This window comes from Trachymyrmex cornetzi, unplaced genomic scaffold (genome assembly GCF_001594075.2).
Source record: "Trachymyrmex cornetzi isolate Tcor2-1 unplaced genomic scaffold, Tcor1.1 scaffold11, whole genome shotgun sequence".
NCBI lineage: Eukaryota > Metazoa > Arthropoda > Insecta > Hymenoptera > Formicidae > Trachymyrmex > Trachymyrmex cornetzi.
In genome coordinates, this window is record NW_017295653.1 from 2,369,765 (window position 1) to 2,390,986 (window position 21,222).

General features: G+C 39.8%; 5 protein-coding genes across 8 annotated transcripts; 2 read left to right on the forward strand and 3 right to left on the reverse strand.

The window, feature by feature from the left end:
* Positions 1-7,451: 7,451 nt before the first annotated feature.
* Positions 7,452-10,480, reverse strand: crn (pre-mRNA splicing factor crn). 3 transcript variants are annotated; one of them, XM_018509201.1, is made up of 3 exons: positions 10,451-10,480; positions 9,900-10,375; positions 7,452-9,222 (listed from the first exon to the last, which is right to left on the reverse strand). In XM_018509201.1, exons 2-3 carry the CDS (start codon positions 10,272-10,274, stop codon positions 7,579-7,581), a joined length of 2,019 nt encoding a protein of 672 aa, XP_018364703.1. In that variant the 5' UTR covers positions 10,275-10,375; positions 10,451-10,480; the 3' UTR covers positions 7,452-7,578. The 3 variants fall into 3 exon arrangements, with proteins under 3 accessions (XP_018364703.1, XP_018364697.1, XP_018364711.1); XM_018509195.1 differs by having other exon boundaries at positions 9,900-10,280; positions 10,403-10,479; XM_018509209.1 differs by having other exon boundaries at positions 9,900-10,280; positions 10,451-10,469.
* A 177-nt stretch (positions 10,481-10,657) lies between these two features.
* On the forward strand, positions 10,658-13,270 carry l(2)10685 (5-methylcytosine rRNA methyltransferase l(2)10685). The gene is made up of 9 exons (XM_018510072.1): positions 10,658-10,846; positions 11,052-11,234; positions 11,304-11,670; positions 11,762-11,944; positions 12,009-12,295; positions 12,353-12,477; positions 12,563-12,700; positions 12,780-12,927; positions 13,193-13,270. Exons 1-8 carry the CDS (start codon positions 10,763-10,765, stop codon positions 12,919-12,921), a joined length of 1,509 nt encoding a protein of 502 aa, XP_018365574.1. The 5' UTR covers positions 10,658-10,762; the 3' UTR covers positions 12,922-12,927; positions 13,193-13,270.
* On the reverse strand, positions 13,167-17,326 carry MFS3 (major facilitator superfamily transporter 3). Of its 2 annotated transcripts, none has more exons than XM_018510083.1 (9): positions 16,863-17,326; positions 15,357-15,603; positions 14,984-15,217; positions 14,821-14,908; positions 14,347-14,576; positions 14,118-14,258; positions 13,908-14,040; positions 13,506-13,747; positions 13,167-13,343 (listed from the first exon to the last, which is right to left on the reverse strand). In XM_018510083.1, exons 1-9 carry the CDS (start codon positions 16,877-16,879, stop codon positions 13,167-13,169), a joined length of 1,509 nt encoding a protein of 502 aa, XP_018365585.1. In that variant the 5' UTR covers positions 16,880-17,326. The 2 variants fall into 2 exon arrangements, with proteins under 2 accessions (XP_018365585.1, XP_018365593.1); XM_018510091.1 differs by having other exon boundaries at positions 15,357-15,598; positions 16,861-17,326.
* An 830-nt stretch (positions 17,327-18,156) lies between these two features.
* LOC108762884 (sperm flagellar protein 1) lies at positions 18,157-19,709 on the forward strand. The gene is made up of 3 exons (XM_018510105.1): positions 18,157-18,515; positions 18,782-19,063; positions 19,132-19,709. Exons 1-3 carry the CDS (start codon positions 18,404-18,406, stop codon positions 19,416-19,418), a joined length of 681 nt encoding a protein of 226 aa, XP_018365607.1. The 5' UTR covers positions 18,157-18,403; the 3' UTR covers positions 19,419-19,709.
* A 46-nt stretch (positions 19,710-19,755) lies between these two features.
* LSm3 (U6 snRNA-associated Sm-like protein LSm3) lies at positions 19,756-20,686 on the reverse strand. Its single transcript, XM_018510119.1, has 3 exons — positions 20,277-20,686; positions 20,094-20,201; positions 19,756-19,942 (listed from the first exon to the last, which is right to left on the reverse strand). The coding sequence occupies exons 1-3, from the start codon at positions 20,295-20,297 to the stop codon at positions 19,775-19,777; spliced, it is 297 nt and encodes a 98-aa protein (XP_018365621.1). The 5' UTR covers positions 20,298-20,686; the 3' UTR covers positions 19,756-19,774.
* Positions 20,687-21,222: the final 536 nt, after the last annotated feature.

A 21,222-nucleotide genomic window follows, 5' to 3' on the forward strand; every position in this document is an offset into this window, starting at 1 on the left:
AATGTGCGACGAATGTATAGATGAGACCTTTTGGAAAGCAGTAAACACAATGAGAATCGTATATTTATATTTTCATGCGATAATACGGAGACGTGTATTTATCTTCCTATTATCACCCTTAACGTCTTTAAATAAAAAAGATAATTCTTTGATACGCACAAACATGTTTAAATGACGCGTTTAGATTGTCCCTCCTCGGATGCCGAGCACGTCGAATTTAACGGATTTTATAATCTGAGGAATTTAATCTGACAAATCTATAGATATCAAACTTTTTAAATGATCATAGAGACCTGCAACCGCGTATTTTCGAATTTAATAAACGCGTAATACATGCTACGATGCAGCGAGAGATAGTAGCTTGCAGACACGGAAAAAAACTTGTAAGAATACCGTGTATTTTCTTTTCTCTACTCTTTTCCGTTCTCGAAGAAATACCGGAGATGATACCTCCGCAAGGTGCAACCCCATGTTCGAAGTGCTCATAAAACATCGAGAGGACGAGACAGGCACGCGGCGGACGTGGTCTGACGTAATGTAGTGTGGGAGCGCCGTAGTAAGGGTCAATGTCCTCTTTCCCGACGATCATTGTTCCCCCGACAACCCCGTGCGGATGGGGGCACAATCGCCCCCTCGAAAGTCATCTGACCTTTTTGTGGAGAAATCTTAATAAGGGCCGTCTACTGTACGACCCAAATCCGGGTAATAGAAGAAAGAGAAGGAACAGAAGGACACCAAATAGAGATAGACGATGAATAATGATCAAAATGAAAAAAGCCTCTTTGATGGAATCACAATGGAAAGAGAGTACAACTAATGGGAGCAATGCGTGTGTGAACGCAGTTGTTGCGCGTGTAATTTAGTTACTACAACTGCTCTTAGACTTTCAGTGTAATGCTTCTTTCTATTGCGATGAATATTAAATTGACCAGCGGTGGACTATGTTAGGGTCAAAGATATACGGCTTGGTCTATAAGATGTTGATTAAAGAGTTAAGGAATTGAAAGAATTAGAAAGTTTCTAAAAGCATAGTCTGCGTAGTACTGCGTTCCAATTAGGATCGGGTATCGAATAAGAAAAGAAATTATATAATGATCATTCTGAAAGCATATCAAACTGCAATCTTTCACTTGTGCAGGGTGCTATACCCTGAAGAAGAGCACGCAGCATCGCGCAGAGAGATCTCAGAAATTTCGTCGAACCCCATTCCACGCGCCAAGGATCGAAGACGGACTGAGCTCTCTCGGGTGATACCGTTAAACTGACTTCCGTCTGCCCACCTACCTACCTACCTACCTACTTTCGTCCTCGTATATCGTCGAAAGGAGAGAGAGAGAGAGAGAGAGAGAGAGAGAGAGAGAGAGAAAAAGCGAGATGCAGAGAATAATTCCGGGTATTCGAAAAACGAGGAACAGGATGAGGAATGGCTGACAAGATGTATTTTTATCCGAAAATGTTCGGATATAGGATGCCGCTTTTACGATAATGAAGTATCAACTTCACTATTCAAGTATCATTTTTCTTTTCATCTGAAAATTTTCGAGAATGAATTTCTCTCAACAATAAGATAATCTTGAATTTCGAACGAAAGAGGCGATGAGTTTTAACAAATACCCAAGAAATGGATGCACGAACGTTTCGATCTTTCGCTATACATTATTTTTAACTTCAATTTGAATACAAAGACGTGGAAATTCTGAAGTTAAAATGAATTCAGCTGAGGCTATACTAGCATTCTACATTTTGCAGGAAAAATAATTTTGCAATTATAAAATTCTGTAATATGATTGGTCCTGTTCTTAATTTCTCCCATTAAATTATATACATAAACCAATCAATATTAAGGAATGTTATAGCGAATTCGATTGGACGCACTCAGTGCGCACTGGTGCGCATTAAAGCCGTCGTACCCAAAATAATATAAAGATATGTTTATACATAAACATAGAAATCGATTAAATCCTGAAATACCGAATACATTTTATTGTACTATTAGCTAAAATATATATTTTTTAATTCGAAATATTTGCATTTCACTTTTATACTCAAATTAAATCAGTGTACAACGGCTTTAATATACACCAGTGCGCACTAATTTTTCTAATCGAATTCGCTATTAGACAGTACAGCAAAGTACTTTTTCTGCTGAACGTAGCTATTATCAATTTGGGGAATTTAATCTTTCTCGTTTGTATTCTTCAAGTTTCAATCGGTACAAAGAGAGAGGGGCGGAGGGGGAAGAGGGGAGGAGAGAGAAAGAAAGAGGGAAGGAGGGAGAGGGAGGGAGAGAGCGCAAGAGTCGGACATGTGGAACGGGTCACACCCTCCGGGTCGCATTATTGCCGGGCTCTGTATGTACACGTATGCACGTGACTCGCGTCCAGGGTCGGCACAAGTGGGTTGGCGCTCACTCGCTTGGTCGTTACTGTCGTCCTCGTCGTGAGTACCCCCTGGCTCGTTCAACGACCCCGACGACGCACGGAGGCGCAATGTATGTACGCGAGTCGCAACTCTTAGCTCGTCGTCGACATGGCATAGTACAGCATATTGCACCGGCACGTGACGTACCCAGGATTGGGCCCTACCGGCAACGGTAAATAAGGGCCCCCCAGGACCCCCGGATCCTTTCGCCGAGCCTTTCTCCGGTGAACCGCGCGTGACGATCTAAAGGAATCAATCATCCATTGTCGACGCCTTTTGAAATCGGAGCAGCGCGTCGCGCGTGGAAAGTCTTCCCCGACACAGGCGTGAAAAGCCCCGAGACTTTCGAGATCAATGTGGATAAATCCCCCTCTCGCGATCGTTTTCTATGTACCGTTGTTTATTCGATTAAGTACCGTTATTCGAGCGCGAAGCGACAATCGTTAAAAAAAAAAACTTCCGCAAAGGTGTCATTCCATTGTTTTCTATCTGTCTAGAACTCTAGGACTTTATAAGTATTCATAGTCGATTCTTATATTTAAGACCATGACGTAATAAGATAAGTGAATGTGCAGTAGGAAAGTAAATTCGGGGGGGAGAGGGAGGGTCCAAATTTGATTGTTCCAATATGCTACTGTCATTACATGCACATTAAAAAAATACTAAATTTTAATAAATATATGTTTGAATAAGTAAATATATATTTGTTAAATGTAAACATTTATTTGATACAAAAACCATTAATTTGATTTAACTATCATTTTTTCATTGAATAAATATTTATTTAACGTAAGTTTATATTTATAGATAGTACTATAAAGAAATATATATTAAGATTTAATAAATTTTTTGTAGTGCAAGAAAGTTCATTTGGGCCTAAATTTGACTGTTTCCAATATTATTATCACCATTATGCGCAATTTTGTACCTGTCTTAATATACCATGTTCGAGACTGCCTTAAATACAGTCTTAAGAAGTCACGAAGCAATCACAAAGCCATATTAACATTTTAAGACAGTCTTGAAGTAAGAATAACGAACCGGTCTACAAGTACATACATATAGTGTCTCGCTCGTAGCTGCTTCTGAATTTTCAAGACTTGTGTAAGTTATGTATATGTACGCGTCTTTTTCACTCGATATTATCACAAGTCTGTTTCCTTCTTCCATCGATCGCCATGGGATTCGTCGCGGCATGGCGCCTCGTCGTACAGAGTTATTGTGCATGTGAACGAGGTGGCATCGCACGTGGGACAAACGGAGATCAAAGGTCGCGAGTGACAGGAAGCGGTATTGTACGCCGGATGTCGTAACTTCCGAGTCCTTTGGCCCCGGACGTCCCGCCTCGCATGAATGTGTGCACTCTCGGTCTGTCGACCTGAATCTCAACAATTCATACACTTTCGGTTATAAATTTGAATCGAGTGACTGATAACTGATGGCCGCCGCGTTCGTGGTAAACGAATTGCGGCACGACATATAGATTCTCTGGCGATAAGGAGTATTTAATCTCGTCAGCCCCTCGAGAGCGACTCTCGCTTGACCTTAATTTTAAATGTACGCGGGATGCTCTAAAAGAGTATCGGCGTATCGGTCGATCCCGTTCCCCGGCTTTAAAATCGCGGCTAAAGAAATCGACTTGAAAGAAGAAGAAGGGAAAAAAAAAAGAATCTTGGATTACCCGAGCGAGAGAGATCCCTCGACTCGAGTCTCGAGTCGAAGATCGGCTCGAGTCGGGACGGTTGTTCACGAGTGATGCACAAGTAGCGAGCGCGCCCCAATGCGCCCTCCTCAGCCCTCCTCGAGCGAGAGGGCGGCAGAGAAAGGAAGAGATAGAAGGGGGAGAGAGAGGCAGAACGGTCAAAGGATAGACAGATAGGTGTAGAAAGGGAAGAGAAGAGAAGAGGCAATGATAAAGCGAGAGGGACCGACAAGAAATCATAGAATGAGGAAGAGGAAGATAGAGCGAGGGGGTGGGGAGGAAAGAGGGCACCGCTAGAGAGAGAGAGAGAGAGAGAGAGAGAGAGAGAGAGAGAGAGGGGAGGGAAGAGACGAGAACGAGATGAAGAGACGAAGAGTCAAAGAGCGAGACAGAGAAAAAGTCGCGCGACGAGAGAGGAGTGAGAGCGAGAAGTCAGAAGGAGGGAGAGAGGAGGGGGAGGCAAGAAGGAGAAAGGGAGGGTATGGTCGTTGTGAGCTCCTTACAGTGCATTGCCTTTACGAACCCCCCGAGTCCCGTCACACCCCGTGCCCTCCCCTCCACCCCTTCCTCCTATCTCTCTCCCTCGACAAATCGCGCACGACGTGCCTCTCATGAAGAGATCCACGAAACCAGCTTCGCCGTCGAGCGATTCGGGTCGTCGAGACTCATCGAGGGGGAAGGGGGGGGGTGAGGTGGGGAGTACATACCCCGTTTGTTTTCGTGCCGATGGTGGCGAAACCATCCTCTTCTTACGAGAAGATAGAGAGTTGGAGACACCGATGATGTTCTCATCTCATTTCTCGCCGTCGTCGGTGAGTCTAGCGAAGACTCTCACCGCTGTGGTTGATCGTTTCGAGGGTTACGGGGTTATCAAACGTTTGGTCAAGCGAGATCGAGAAGAAAGTCGCGGAGGGAAAGAAAGAAATCGCAGCCGGAGATTGCAGCTTCATAATCTCCATACAAATACCTGAATGTATATGTATTTGACCGAATAATTAACTCGATCGTTTCTCAACTTGTGAAACTATCTCCACACGTCTAAACCTCGTGTCGCGCTCTACGCATTGGAAATTACAATTTGACCAATCCGAAAATGGTAATTTTAATCCGTTTCGTCCTGATTGGCTAAGTTCTAATCCTCAATTCGCAATCCTAAGGGCCATAAATAAAAACTTAAGCAGTAAAGTGTAAGGTAAACGATAGAAAATCCAACACTGATTTCCTTAAGAGTTGCGCATAATCAGAAAAATTTCCAAAACTGTGCATTCCACAGTACGTGGTTTCTATAATGATGAGATTAAAATATTCTTATTCTCTGCTCCGTGTTCCTTTGATTGCGTGCAGCCCCTTATCGCTCAAGTTTTTTTGTGTGCCATGGTCCTCACTCAAGAAGCATAATTTATCCCGAATGCCTACATCAATGCTTAATCAACGTCTCGTCAATGAATCGTTCTAATCTCTGATACATAAACATGAGTTTAACCCTAGTTCGATGATTCCCGACACCGTGTACCCTCCAGCAGGAAAACGCATCTCGAGCTGGTACCACGATTTCTCGATTCGTGCGTAACCCTCCCTAAACTCGGCTCTCGACGAATACATAGAGAAACCGGGACTCTGCTCTCTCGCGACGACCAGCGACGACCAGCGACGCGCGTCTCGAGCCTCGACAAAGCGGCAAAGCGGCAAAGCGCCCCGCGCGTCTAAAATAGGCGCGCTAACGCGCAGGGACTTGGGACTTTCGAAACAGCCACGTTCCACGTTTCACATGCCGCATGCCGCCCGCCTCCGCGCTGGGAGGGAGACTCGGATGTGGCCTCGCTCTGCGCACCCTCCCCCCTCAACCCTTTCGTCCCGTCCCGTCCCGTCCCGACTGACCCGACTCTCGCGTGCTCGCGCTCGCCTGCGCGCGCGAACCATGTCGCGACAAATACGTCGCTTCCTCGTCGCTTCCTCGTCGCGTCGGTGTTTGATAACGCGCTCGGACGGCGTATTTACCTGTTCTGTTTCCTGGCTCGTCGCGATAGGCGAGCCGCGTGGTAGAGTTCCATTTGGGAGTCGGGGGACTCGTCACTCGAGGGATCGGCGGATGGAGGGACGGATAGGGAGAAGGAAGACGGGGAAGTCTTGTAATAGAAACTCGAGAGTCATTCGTGCTATTTATAGCCTTTTCGAGGTAGTCCGATAAGGGAAGATCTTTAGGCGTGTTTATAATGAATAGCGGTTGACGGGATTATTGTGGTGTCTCGCGCGATGCGCAGGTGTGAACGACCTGATCTAACTAGGAAGTTAGGAAACGCAGTTTGCTTTTCGTAGTTAATGCTCCCCTACTTTCGAGTTTCTTGGGGGGAGGGGGAGGGGGGCAACCACCTTATTCCTGCCGTTACGTTCCCTTCCTTCCTGGTGTCCTAAATTTGGCGTTTTGCGGGATCGACGCGCGCGGATATCGCAAATTTCTATATCGCGATATTAAGTTCGATTTGTCGACGATAGCTATCGGGGACATGGCACGTAAGAGCAATCAAAGTACGCGGAATAATGGAGCAGACAATAGAAGCGTAAATAGCTCCCGCTATTACACGCGGCCGGCACCTCTGTCGCGACGCGACGAGACGAGCGCCGTCCGCGGAATCGAAAGGATAAACAAAAACGACGCGGGTAGCACGGGTAGTACCGTAACTCATGGATTCGCTCGTTCGCTTCTTTACCTGCGTGCTCGCGCGATTCACGCCCTTCTCTTCCTGTGCTCCCGCCGTCCCGCCCTGTCCCTCCCTCTCGCTCTACGACGCTAACGGTGAATCGCAATACGATATCACCGCGAGGCGAGAATCGGAGAATCCACGAGGTCTACGAATTGCGACAACATCACGAGTGTCATCTGTGGGCGGTAATCAGCTTCTTTTGAACCGCCAAACGCAACAGATAAGACAGCCTACGCCATCTAGTCGTGAGCAGTAAAATCAATTTGCGCGGGTCATACGATATTCTCATATTTGTGTTAATCAAAATGTATTCAATATTATTTTGTATATATACTTTTGTAGCTAAAATGTCCTTTATTACACTATTAATCGATTTTTAAGAATTATCTGAAACATTTCTTTTTTAGTTAAAATAACAACCAAATCAAATTACAATTGAACTCGATACAAAGACCAGTAAGTCTTCGAACAAAATGTATATATTTTACACTTATTTATATAAATTAAAATAAATTTTATACAAACTATTTACATAAACGTCACGTACAAATGTTTTTCTCATGATAGTAAAATATCACAGTTTATATGTACATAAAAATAAACAATCCACTTGTCACACGCTCTCATTTCATCTACAGTAATATAAAATATGCGCGACACTTTTACAGTCATAAAGTTTTAGAGAATTTTCTTAATCTCAAATCTTTTCAAAGTATACGTTGCCCTTTTTTATCATAGTGAAATTTAACTATCTCAAGATTGAGATTGCTCACTCTGCTTTTTCCACGCTTTCGCGGAAGCCAAGAATTTGAGATTTGGCCTCTGCGACTCATCCTCTGGAAATACGAAATCAAAGACTTCCTCCCAGCCGTCATCGCTTCCATCTTCGCCCACGACGCGCCTCTTCTTCTTCACCCTACGCGGCATCTTCTCCATGATCTTCGCGAGAGTTTCAGGAGTGCCTTTCTCGCTTTCAAAGTCCTTCCAAGCTTCCAACAATAATACCCGACTCTCGGTGTCGCCGTTGGCTCTTAGAGCGTCGTTTCCGCGCTCGAAGATACATCTCGCCAAGATGACATTATCGGGACTATCCTCCAATTGCGGATTTAACAGTTCGAACTTTGCGTACGCTATCCAAACTTTAACGTGCAACGTACGCTCCAGCAGTCGCTCGAACAGCTGCCGAGCGTTCTCCGTTTCATCCTGAGCGATCTCAAAATCGATGTACGATTTCCATAATAGTTCTGGCATGTCCAGCCTCGGCCGCGCGACAGCGAACTCATATATCGACCGAGCGCGAGCAAACTCGCCTAATCGTGTCTCCAGCTCAGCAAATCGCATCCACGTGGTACAGTTCTCCGGTCCGAACTCGATGAACTTTTCGTATAATTTGCGACACCGATCAAACTCCACCAGCTGTATCTCGAGATCGATATAGCCCCGATAAAGCTTATCTGTTGGGCATATTCCCAGTGCTAGGCCCAGCGTCTTTCTCGCCTTCATCAAATCCTTCTGTCGTATTTCGAAGTACGCATAAAGCAGCCAGATCTTTGAGAAGGTGAAACGTTTGTGCGGTATGAGCTCCAAGCACACTTTATATACCTGTCGGCACCGATCGATATCTTTGGCCTCCAGTTCCTCGAAGAGAGCGTACTTGATCCATAAATATATATATCTTCGCCAGAATTGCTTTTCCTTGGTAGGCGGCACATTGGCGATCGCTCGCTCGTACGTCTCGCGGATCACGTCGACGTTACCCTCTGACTCCACCAATCTTAGATAGTCGAACCATGCGTCGTAATTCGAAGGATTCTCCTTGATCTCTTGCTCATACTGATGCTTCCGTTTGCTGACTATCACGTCCTCGATGCCCGAGCGATCACCGTACTTCTTCTCATGAATCGTGTATGCTTTGTAGATCTCCTGAGTATTGCTCTTCGGTATGTGCTCCAACGCATATTTATAGATTATGCGGGCCCGATCGTGCTCTCGTTGACCCTCTTCGAATTTCGCAAACGCCAGGAACAGCTTCTCGTCCAAACCCTCGTCACCATAAAAGTTAACAGCGCGTTCGTAAACAGCGCGCGCGCCCTTGACGAATCCATACGACTCCTCAAAGCGGGCGTACTTTATCCAGTGTTTCACATCAGGATGAACCATGACAAATCGCTCGTAGATTTGTCGCGCACGATCGATCTCTTTATAACGCAGCTCGAACTTGATATACGTCTGCCAGGCCTGCTCGTCTGGTTCCCACTCCATCCATCGCTCAAACACTTGACGTGCACCTGCAATGTTCTCCAGCGTCTCTTCCATGTAGGTGTACTTGTACCAGAACTGATTGGCACGTGGCAGCAAGGTGACTGCTCTATCCCAGAGATTCCTGGCGTGATTCACCTACCAATATTAATATATTAAAGGCTCTGACATATAAATCAAATAAAAAGTTAATACCATAATAAGCTGACACTGGCTAGTCATGTGTATAACTTTAAAACATTACGAAAATTTATACAAGTATAAAAATAACGCTACATAATTAGATCTGTTTTCTGTGACTAAACTAGGCTGTGTTCCAAAATTCACTGCTAGCGCTGAAAATCTACAGTTTACATTACTATATACATTTTTAGCAATGGCAATGAATTTTAAAACACAGTCCTAGTATACACTTTTGGAACTAAGTAAGATAGGTATATGTTTGATATTTGATAAAAGCAATGAAGAGAATTCCAGTGTAGCTTAGTGCAAGAATGGAAAACAGATCTATTATGTAAAGCTTGGATCTTATGTACTAAATTATTCTATGGCATGGTGCACTTTATTATGTTTCCACATAAACGTTGCGATGTCCTAAATTATGGATGTTTTTAAATGTATTAAACATTTTTTGGATGCTTATTCCTAGACACATACACGGCGTATATTTTCAGGATTTTAAAAGGTGTCTTCTAGAGTTTTTTAACAAGTCCAATGTGGATTGATCAAAAATAAAAAATGATAAATATTTGAACAACAAAAGTATTATATTACAATGACAAGAATGCAAGAATAATAGAATGATTTATAATCACCTGCCGATTGCGCATCTCCATCTCGGTGTACTTGAGCCACAGCGCTATGTTTCGGTGATCCACCTCGAGCGCCCGCTCGTAAATGGATCTCGCTCGCTGTATCTGCTTCTGGCTTTCCTCCCATTGCGCATACTTCATCCAGTTGGTGATGATCATACGGTTCTTGCGGATGATGTCTTCGAACGCCTTGCGCTTGCGATGCTGGTAATCCGCGAGCTCGTGCGGGTCCGAGATCTTCTGCTTCGGCGGCGGCGGCAGGATCTCCAGGTCGCGCTCTTTCGCCTCGCGTAGCAGCTGCTCCGCGGTGATCTGTATCTCCGCGGGCGCCTTGTTCTTCACCTTCGCTACCTTCGGCATCTTCTGTGACTTCTCCATGATTGACTAAGAGGTTAGAAGGACTGTGCTTGGTATTGCGGCTCCTTCAGCTTCCTCTTAGTTTATTATTGTATATGATATGCTGCGCTATACTATTTTCACTGCAACACAGAATACACGATTCTTACAAGCTGTAAATTACTCGAAACCGCGTAAAATTATAAATGATAACATACACGACGCTCTCACCTTCCCTCCGAATTGCTCCGAATGTTGTGAACCAGGATTGTAGATTTTCTAGACCGTTTGCTACTTGTGTATCTGAAGTATCGTCTGATTGGCCGTCGTAGATTGAGACGGACTTATGATTGGTTCCATTACTACACCGCCATCTTTTATACTGCACTTTTTTTACTGTTCTTCTTTCCTTCTTGTCCTGTAAAGTTAAGGTTAGGATGAAACCTTACGGTGAGACTGGGTGGGACAGGCGACAACAGGCGAGAGCCGGTGATTTAAATAATAACAGGATATAAATTTACTATGAAAAAATGGCACGTTTATTTAACAGACAGACGATTAAAGACCTGGCTAAGATGCAGGTAGCCAGATATGGAAATAAAAAGGAGCATTGGGTAAGTGCCTTGTATTGTACTTCACAGGCTTTATAATCTCGTGTTGTATCTTATAAATAAATTTATTATAATTTTATATTAATTTTTATTTGTTTATACATATTAAAAAAAATATTTATAACTAATTGCCACCTGATTACAAATAAAGAATAAACATTTGTGAGATTTTTAATATAATGTCTGTTTAATCTCTTTTTTTGCTAAGTCTGTGATTAAAAAGAAAAAAACACACATGGGCAAAGCACTGAAACATTTTGATGAGTTCTATGGTGATGTTTATGGAAAGTCATGGGAAAATATACGAAGTGCGTTATTGATAGAAGAGCACAAATATATGGCTGTTGTAAACTCCTTCAGTGATATAGACAGAATAAAGTCAGAGTTAGAGGTATATTTGCATAGTAAAAGGTTTATTAAAAATATTATAATTTTTGTTAACATTCGGTCTTCCTTCTAGTCCCACGGTGCTATGAATTTAAAAACAATTTATGAAACCTATAAAGAACATATCGATGAAAATCCACCTAAATCTAAAAAAACAAAGAACAAGCAAGCAAGAAATCGAATAAAATCACTAATTTCTGATGCTGAGGTGTCAACAGTGCAGTCACATTATCCTATGGATTATGTGTCACCACCTACATCTCTAAGTACAAGTGATGAAGCTGAAGATATAGCAGTAGAGAATCCAGGGCTACAACCTGTTGAAATGAAACCTATTGAATCAGATTTGAATAAAATTGCCTTAGACGAAAATCGAATCATACAGCCCAATGCTGGCTTGAGCGAATTATATGAATTTGTACCAGCCACAAAAATTAAAGGTAACTGTTACTGCAAAAATATAGAAATATAAGTATTAGCTGTAGAAATGTCGTTGTAATTTAATATATAATTTTATATCATTTTTCTCAGGTATGGAGGATTGGATATTGGAATCACAGCACTATGGTTATTACAAAGAGGGTGAAAATTTTTCGGTGAACATCGAGAAGGAGATTTTATTAATGTTTCCGCAATATCTCAACATTTATACATTTGAGGAAAATAATGATAGCAGATTCCCGTCCCCAAAGAAAGGATCAACTGGCGTTTTAGGTTGGTTTAACTTTAACTGGAATTTAATTCTATAGATATAAAATATTACAATTGTGTTATACAGATTATTATCTTCTGGATGGTGCCTCTGTGTTACCAGTGTTGGCCTTAGACTTGCAACCTGGTGACGCCGTACTAGATATGTGTGCGGCGCCAGGAGGAAAGACCCTAAGCATTCTTCAGACACTCATGCCAAATATAATGGTGGCTAATGATATCCAAAAATCTCGAGCGGACAGAATTAATAAAGTCATAAATCAATATGTAGCTGGCATTGGCCAGTGGGAGGACAGATTATGTGTGACAGAGCGAGATGCGAGATTTATTGACGACAAAGATATGTATAATAAGGTAATATACAGAAAATTTGATTTTTTCAGAAAAATTTTTATAATTATTTTTTTACAGATCTTGGTGGATGTGCCGTGTACTACGGATAGACACGTTTTACACTCGGAAGAAAATAATATCTTCAAACCGCAAAGAATACGGGAAAGAGTACAAATTCCAGAATTGCAAGCGGCCATTTTAACGTATGTACAAAATTCGATACTTTATCGTAAATATGTCTCCTTATTCTACTCTATTAGGTAACTATCAGGTAACTGTCTGTTACAGTAATGCATTGAAGATAATATCGGTTGGTGGAACGGTTGTGTATTCTACTTGTTCCCTCAGTCCTATTCAAAACGATGGCGTCGTCGGTATGGCGCTAAAAAAGGTCTGGGAAGAAACCAATTCTACTATGATTGTAAAGTAAGTATTTTTTCATATATGCAACAATACATTATTATCTAACATTATTTTATATTAATGATACTCTTTGTTGAAACAGAGATATGAGCGAAGCGCTGAGTCCATTGAGATGCCTTTATAAATTTGGTAATTTTGGATTAAAATACGGCCACATCGCCATTCCTACGCTTCAAAATAATTGGGGTCCCATGTACTTTTGTAAAATAGTACGAACACGGTAATAATAGGTGAGTGTGTGCAAATAATTTAAGACCTAGAGATATAGATTTTATTATATAATAAATAACATATATTTTAATAACAAAATAAATACTTGTTAAAATGTTATGCAACTTATACAAAACTGTCAAATATTAATGGATTTATCTCAGTGATAAAAATGCGCAGACTATGAAATATTACGTAAAAAATTATTTACGATAAAATATAAAAATAATTAATTATAAATTAAGCCATGATATATTTTTTATTTTGTATTATTCCTTCTTAAAGGTAATGTCTGATCGTTCGCTTCTTCATCAAATGCTTCAATTCGGTTCCAAGGTTGTTCGTTACCGCTTCCAAAGATAGTGTAAACCAATATCTCGATTATGTATAGAATAATCGTTACGAGGAATACAATTCTCCACGCCTCTATAGTTTGCTGTAAATAATAAAAAAAACAAAATACGCTGATATATTCAACGTAATCAACAAAGTGAAACAAAATTGATTTAAGAACTTTTTATTCCTTTGGAACTAATTTGGTCTGTATCGTCCCATTTTCACCTTGAAACTTTAAAATTCTTTTTGTCATATTACTTACATTTCCGTGAGTCAATTGTCCTACGAATACCGGTACGACGAAACCGGGTATGGTGGCGACGAAATTTGTTATCGCCACCAGACTACCGGCAAAGTTCGGTGCAATGTCTATATGGTTTGCCAGGAAACCAGAGTACATTCCGCCGATACAAGTCACCGCGATCGTCATCAACACGACTGCTTTTGTGCGATCGCACCCGATGTATGACACCTGTATCAAGCATAGCATGGGTACGAGCGAAGCTGCAACAGTTTTAAATTTAATTAAATTAAAAAATGCATTTAAAAATAATGAAAATAGCTATGTAAGATATCCAAAATACATATATTGTTTACATGTAACGCAAATACTAATTTAAAGTCGAATTTTTTAAAATTTGATTGATTAATTATTAAAACGTACCAAAAAGAGTACCAATTTTTCTTGATATTGTCACTGTGATAAGACCTTTTTTCTGTAGGATGGCTAATACTTCACTGAGAATCATGGTGAAGAGCCACATGCAAAAAAACGGGATGGACGATAAACCTGTGTTCTGACGATAGCATAAACAAATTAATTTATGATATATTAAATCGCATGCATTAAAGCAAATTTTAAAGCAGTTCTTACCGAGCTCATATTGAACTTCAAAATCTGATTCATAAAGGTAGGCAATTCGATCAGCAACATGTACCAGCCGAAATTACTGCAAAAATGGGCAATCAGGATTGCTATGAATGGTTTGGAACGAAATACTTGTAGCCATGGAATCTGCAATAAATGTGGATGGATAAAAAAAATGAAGAATTTTTTAATCTAACGCGAGAATTAAACCTTTTAATTTTAATTTTCAACGTACCGCTTTGGGAATATTCTTCTTATGTCCTCCCAAAGACATGATGATGTAGTTCTTTTCCTCTTGAGTGATGAATCTCGTTTGTTCTTCCGGGGAATCCGCTATCATCAGCCACCAAATAGTGCACCAAATCAAACAAAGTGCGCCTTCAATATAGAAGATGGATTCCCAACCGAGATTTACAGCCAACAAGCCAGTTAGTAGAATGGAAATCACAGTGCCGAGTGCCGTTCCTAAAAGTTCCTCAAAATTTGATTCCTTCAAAGAAAATTTTACGATGCGTTCGAAAAATTCCAGATATCAAATATATCTATATTATCATGATTTTTACTAGAATCTTATCAAGAAAGAAACTCAATTTTACAATTTTCGCGTTATAATTACAGACCACGAAAGAATCGCAGAATCGCGATGAAAGATTTTGGTATATATTTCTAAAACTTCGCCAAAGACGTCTTTTATAATTTTTCTTCTTACCTGCATACACGATCGAGGCGATAACGTTTCTTTCATGTGGCGGCGCCCACTTGGCGATCATCACGTGCATGGCGGGGAATGATACACCCTGTAATTCAAGCGCTCGAAGTTATAATCGTATTGGAATACCAAGTCTGTTAACATAACATAAGTTATTACTGACACCACCGATTCCCTGAAGAAATCTCATAGCTATGAAGAGCCAGTAATGTATACGAGCAGCGATGGGCGTCAGTATGGATGCAACGAGATTCAACAGAACCGATCCATTCATCAACCACTTAGCTGACCAGAGTTCTGCTAATCTCCCACCGGGCAACATAGACACTATGTAGCCCCAGAAATAGGAAGATAGAATGAGGCCTTGAATAAATTCGTTCCATACGAATGGACCGTCCTAAAAAGATGCGGTAACAGTTTACAAAATATTCTTTTTCGAGTTTCTTTTTTTTTTTTATTAAAATGCTGAAGTTTTTTTGCCAAAGCTATGACATAGAGATTGCTTGTGAATCTTTTTGTTACAGTAAGATCATCACCTCATTTTTTATCGTCGTGATATCTGAGATATCATCGAACTGACAAATGTTCGTTAGCGTGGTATTGTCAGTTTCTGAATTGTTTGACGTAGATAATTCGATGTCTGATTTAATAGCTGTATGATTCACCATAGCGACGATAGCCACGCTGGCATTGACTTTAAAGCCATAAAGAATAGCGAGACCGATCGATCCCATTACGGCCATCAGATATCGGAACGGACATGCCGTTCTGTTTTCTCCTATAATTAGAAATAAATATTATAATCAGATGCTTTTTTTAGTATAAAATTAATGAAAGAGAATTATCATATATTTATTTATATGATATTTATATATCGCAATTCTTTAATATTATACAGATATTTTACTAAACTTTAAATTTTAAATTTCTATCTTATTTTTTATGACGAAAGTTGAAATAATATTTGAATTTATTTAATTTAACTTATCTTTTATTATCCAATTTATCGCGACGTGAAATGATGCTAATTGTCAGGACAATTATACTCGTGAATCGTATTCGAATTCTTACTTTTTCACAAATATGTGATGAGTTGCACATAGCATTTGTCATCTACCTAACAAGTCGTAAATGATTTTTCTTTTGAAATGTCACGACAAAATTATGATACTTGCACACTTGGTTGCTTAAACTAATATATTTTTAGATGCGCGAGAATTGTTTTTACAACGGAGGAACAAAAACAAGTTTTCTAAATTGAAACTATTTTCTACTCGCGAGCGAAATGTTCTTCGATTTTAAGAAATGAATTTTCCGCGTCTGGCTTGACGTGAAATCGATTTTGTATGTTCAAAGGCGTACCCAAGAGATTATTTTAAGAACGAGAATTTGCGGCGCGCCGACATGCGGGCCGTCACTTTGAACAACACAATGTCATCCTGATGCAACTCTGAGTTTCTATGACGATCTCGCAGTTTTCTATCCACACGCGGAATTAAATTTATATATTATTTGAATTTAATTGTATCTTGTAAATTTTTGCAATTCCGAATACATGTTGAATGCATGTGATAAGGACTTATCGGCACTTGCATAGCATTGCATCCGGTTGCGTCGTAATGCATTCACACATGTTGCACATTAGCTGGAAATCAATTTTCAATCAATAAAATTAACCAAAATTCTATGCGTCTCGCGAAAATCGATCTGGAGTAGAGGACGCGTCAAAGTCATGGAAGGTGACTCAACCTAGAGCTGTCTTGAGTATTTTTTGAACAATTGAATTAAATGATGCAATTTTTATACATACGTAATTAGAGTTTAAGAAATCTAATTTAAAAAATTGTGATTGAAAGTTTTTTAATAATTAAAAGCACTTTAACAAAAATTAATAATATACATAAAATATCTTTATCTTTTCTGAATAATTTTTTTATTACTTTATTAATTTCTTCCTCCTAATATTTTATCATTCTAAAGTACATTTGCAGGATTAGAAAAATCCTGATTTTTCTAAGAGCCAGAAGAATCATTGCTTACCAGTATTTTCCATGGCCATCGTACTAATAGGAACGTATCTTCCACAATACCCAGAGGATTCCAACGAAGATGTATCGCAGAAAAGTAATTAACCACGTTTCTCCAATATTTTCTGTACTCTTATTCAATTTTATACCGCGTCGCAGAATTTTCTTCCTCTCGAGTGGACCTATTCTGGTGTCTGTCGGATCGCTTCCGGCTCGCCACGGGAGTAGCGTGCCACTGATGTAAAGCGGCACGGGAAAGCCGAGAAATTCTTAGAGCGACTCCGGTCCGGTCTCCGGAGGGATGCCGAGCGTGCGCCTCTTCTATAAACGCCCGCCGCACGTATGCGCGTACGTGAGTGCGTGAGTAGGAAGGATCACACGAAATACAAGAGGCCGATGCCTCGTACTCTCATCTCAGTCATTGACTTTGGCGGCCGGCGTGCAGATAAAGGGCAAAGGGTGAGCGGTTGCATCACTTGCCTCTGCATTTCGCGAGTAATGTCCATTTCTACCAATGTATAGATTAACTTTAATCTCGGTTTAACTTACTTTTGATCTTTTTCTATATACAGAAAAATACTGTGCGCAAATAATAATTACTTGTTTCAAGAGAGTATTTTAAAAGTTTATATATATTCACAAATCTTATCATAAGTTCATCAAAAGTATCAAATTCGTTCAAAATGTATTCTGAATCCTAGTAAGTTTAATACTTCAATCAAGATCAATAAGTTAAAAGTTAAAACATGATAGTGAATTTTTCTAAAACTTTTTTGTAATAAGTATATATATTCTAAGATTATTATTATATAAAAAATATTCTTTGTTAAAAATAACTGTTACTTAAAAAAATGAATTGAATAATCACTTTTCTTAGTAATAAAACGATATTTTCTGTGTAGTTGTAAAAGTTAGAAAAAGATAAACAGTAAATTAACTCGAAATTAAAGTGAATCTACATTGAAATGGGCTTAAGTGAAAAAGTGTCGATTAATAATCATTGTTTTTATCAATCAATAACTGTACAGCTCAGATCATTTCAGCAATATTACAGCAACATTTACAACTTTCTGTAATATTGAAGCAATATTGCAATGTTGCAAATTTCTGTGCTGTATGTGAAATTAATGATAAAATAATTAATATTAAAACAATAAAGACAAATGAATCATTTAAAAGTATGAATACAATAACGATAATTATATTATTATTAGAAAGAAGTTTTATGAATGAAAATTCTCTCTAAACTCGAGTTTTCTATTTTGATTTTTGATACTTCTCTCGTTGGGCTCTCCTTGGCCCACCGTGTACTTGTTTTTAGGACCGCTCATGTTCTCTATACCGAGCGTAAAATTTGTTCATTTGAGCGAACCTGAAGCTAGGCTCGAGCGAACATCGAGCATGTAAGATGAAAAAAATGTCGACCGCGTTTACAAATTTTTAATATACGTAACAGAGACTTTCTTTCTCTCTCCTTCTTCTCACATTCTTTCGTTATCCCCACGTGAGCTCATGATCTTATTAGTGTGTGGGTCGCCAAAAGCGTCACAGTGAACATGAGCGCAAACTCGGAGGCCGGTGATCATCTTGACGAGATCTACGACTGGATCGATCAAATTAAGTTTTCCAGGCCCAAAAGAAACATAGCCAGAGATTTTTCCGATGGAGGTAACGAAAAAACATGATCTCTATATAATTTTATATAAATCCATTTGTCAATTCCTTCCCCGCGAAAGGTCGATGGTCTCCCAAGATTAGGTTTATTTTTTTATAGCTGAACTAATATACACTCTTTGTATTTAAAATGAAATAGGTATATGTTCGATATTTGGCAAAAGCGAGAAATTTTTATGCATTCTAGCGCAGTAATAAAAAAATCTATTTCCTTCAAGAATAACATTACAGAAAATTTAATCACTATGTTTAAACTTTAGTGTTGATGGCGGAGCTGTTGAAACGCTATTACCCTAAGCATGTAGACGTGCATAATTATGTCGCCGGCAACAGCATTGCAAAGAAGACTGACAATTGGAGCACGCTGAATCGCAAGGTGCTGTCGAAAATCGACATAAGGCTGGGGAAGGAGGCAATCAATCAGCTGGCGAGTTCCCAACCAGGCGTCATCGAGAAAGTCCTCACCGATCTGCGAGTCAAAATCTTGAAGGATTCAGAGAGAGACAGAGAGTTGTTATACTTTGGCCACGAGGACAGTAAAGGTGGCTATTTAACTGTAACAAATTATCTTTAGATTCTTCTTTCCTCGAATCATTTTTAATTTCTACAGTTAGTATAGAGACAGTAAAATCGGTGCTAAATGACGAGTTAGCGAACAAGACGGTCCCTCGGCACATTTTCACTCGATTAAAGCAAGAGCTGCAGGAGAAAAACGACACTATCTCCACATTGCAGCAGAAGATCTCGCATCTGGAAAGCATAATGAAGCTGAAGGACCAACGGATCGACGACCTCACATTGCAGATCACAAGGCTGCCCGTTGAACGAAATGTTGCTATGCCTCATCCTCACGTTATTGGCAATGGAATCTCGAAACGCGTTTCCAAGTTGTCATAATAAAACTTATCGAGAAATGTGTCACGTGCTCTCCGATTGTAGCTTTTATATAACAAAGCATAGCTTGTTCTTTTTTTTTTTTTTAACATATGTATCATGTATAAAAGAATACACTTTTTATTATCATCTAGTTGGGCCATTCATGTAATCTTACAATATTATACATGAAATTATAGTATGTATAGTATAACTGAATTAAATAGAGCAGTCATGAAATCTTTTTTGATCTTTCAGGTGTTCAGCTCGGGTCCTATAAATCTTTTGGATATTTTAACAAAACAGAATCCCATAGTAAATTATATAGACAATATTGATAGCTTCACACACGAAATGGTGCATCAAATGTCAAGCTGATTTTATGTGGGTGGAGATACCAGGATGACACCGTCGCCGCGTACAAATAGCATCTGGATGGTTCTCTTTTTCTGGCGATAGATCTCCTCGTATGTTTCTTCGTCGATCTCCACTATGTTTATGATCTCTTCCACATCACCCAGCACCATGTTCAAGTGTTGGTCGAAAGCCTGAAATTACATTAAAATGTAAGAACCGTTTTACAAACAATAGAAACAAAGACTTATTATCTCTTCTTAGCTGTATTTTTCTTTTGTTCTATTTCGAATCATCCAAATAATTTTAATTAGACCTAGTAGGAAGTAATGGAAAGTTCCTTACATGTAGTTTTCCTCGGAGTTCTCTCTCGTTTCTCATCTTTACATAAATCCGCTCCTCCAGGCTTAGCTTTATGAGGTCCAACGGCTCCTTCACATCTATTGGTGGTAACTGTTTTGGAGCAACATCCAGGATTATTTACAGACAAGTATTTGCAGTAGCAATCTATGTGGACTCAAAACTCACCTGCTCTGATTCCTCAACCATAGCGCGTTTTTTAAGTTTCTTGTGACAATTGCGTAATAATCGGCGATCAACGACGCAATCGAGGATCGAATTAATGTGTAGAATTTAAATATCTCGTAATTGATGTATTATAGGAGATTATAGGTTACCGGCTACCACCCTAGAGGTAGAATATAACTGATCTGCGTGTCGGTGTTTTACTGTGGTTTAGAGAAGGAAGTGGAAGCAGACGCCATATTGTTATTTCCCAATTCTTGCAATTTAACAATTAATTAAAAAGAATATCTTTTCACCTAATATAATTTCATTCTGTCTTTATCACTCATTACTTGCGACACTATGACAGTAAAGGCAACCAGGTAAATTTTTTTACTATCAAGCGAGCCTGATGGGCCCGAAGATAAATGAAGAGCGATGACATTATCGACCATTTTAATTGTACTGAGCACTGAGGATAACAAATGTGAGCTGCAGACTGCAGGCATGTTCAAAATCGAGATATAAGGGTGCCGTCACATGCGGCGTAACTTGCGTAAGCGTAACTTGCGCCGACCAATCATATCATTTCACTTGAACATCAGTTTCTGTCTAGTCACTTTATGCTTTTTACACTATTTTGTTGTTACGCCGAAACATGATAGAACCACTATGCGTCGAATCTAATTTCTGGCTCATTTTAACTTATTCTGTCTGAAAAAATGCACAAGGATTTCGATTTTGTAACAGTACAATTATAAAAGTCGTGCGCCCCTTTGCATCGCTTGAAAAGTTGAAACCCATGTGGAACAGTACAATTATAAACCTCATTTTCCGATTTTAATAATTTATTCGATCATCCCCTCATACATACGCGATGGAAAGGTACCGATTCCCCATGAGGCGTACTTTTCGAGATGCGTAGATTACGAAAACCAATCGTAAATTCATTTAGCATTTCTGTTAGAGT

Coding starts and splice junctions, on each gene's coding strand:
- crn (XM_018509201.1), bottom strand. CDS start 10,274: ATGGAGAAGTCACAGAAGATGCCGAAGGTAGCGAAGGTGAAGAACAAG. Junction 9,223..9,899: donor TGGAGATGCGCAATCGGCAG/GTGATTATAAAT, acceptor TAATATTGGTAG/GTGAATCACGCCAGGAATCT.
- MFS3 (XM_018510083.1), bottom strand. Junction 14,909..14,983: donor TTCTTCAGGGAATCGGTGGT/GTCAGTAATAAC, acceptor CTTGAATTACAG/GGTGTATCATTCCCCGCCAT. Junction 14,041..14,117: donor TGAAGTTCAATATGAGCTCG/GTAAGAACTGCT, acceptor TGCTATCGTCAG/AACACAGGTTTATCGTCCAT.
- LOC108762884 (XM_018510105.1), top strand. CDS start 18,404: ATGAGCGCAAACTCGGAGGCCGGTGATCATCTTGACGAGATCTACGAC. Junction 18,516..18,781: donor CAGAGATTTTTCCGATGGAG/GTAACGAAAAAA, acceptor TTTAAACTTTAG/TGTTGATGGCGGAGCTGTTG. Junction 19,064..19,131: donor TGGCCACGAGGACAGTAAAG/GTGGCTATTTAA, acceptor TAATTTCTACAG/TTAGTATAGAGACAGTAAAA.
- LSm3 (XM_018510119.1), bottom strand. CDS start 20,297: ATGGTTGAGGAATCAGAGCAG. Junction 20,202..20,276: donor TGGTTGAGGAATCAGAGCAG/GTGAGTTTTGAG, acceptor GCTCCAAAACAG/TTACCACCAATAGATGTGAA. Junction 19,943..20,093: donor AACTCCGAGGAAAACTACAT/GTAAGGAACTTT, acceptor ATGTAATTTCAG/GCTTTCGACCAACACTTGAA.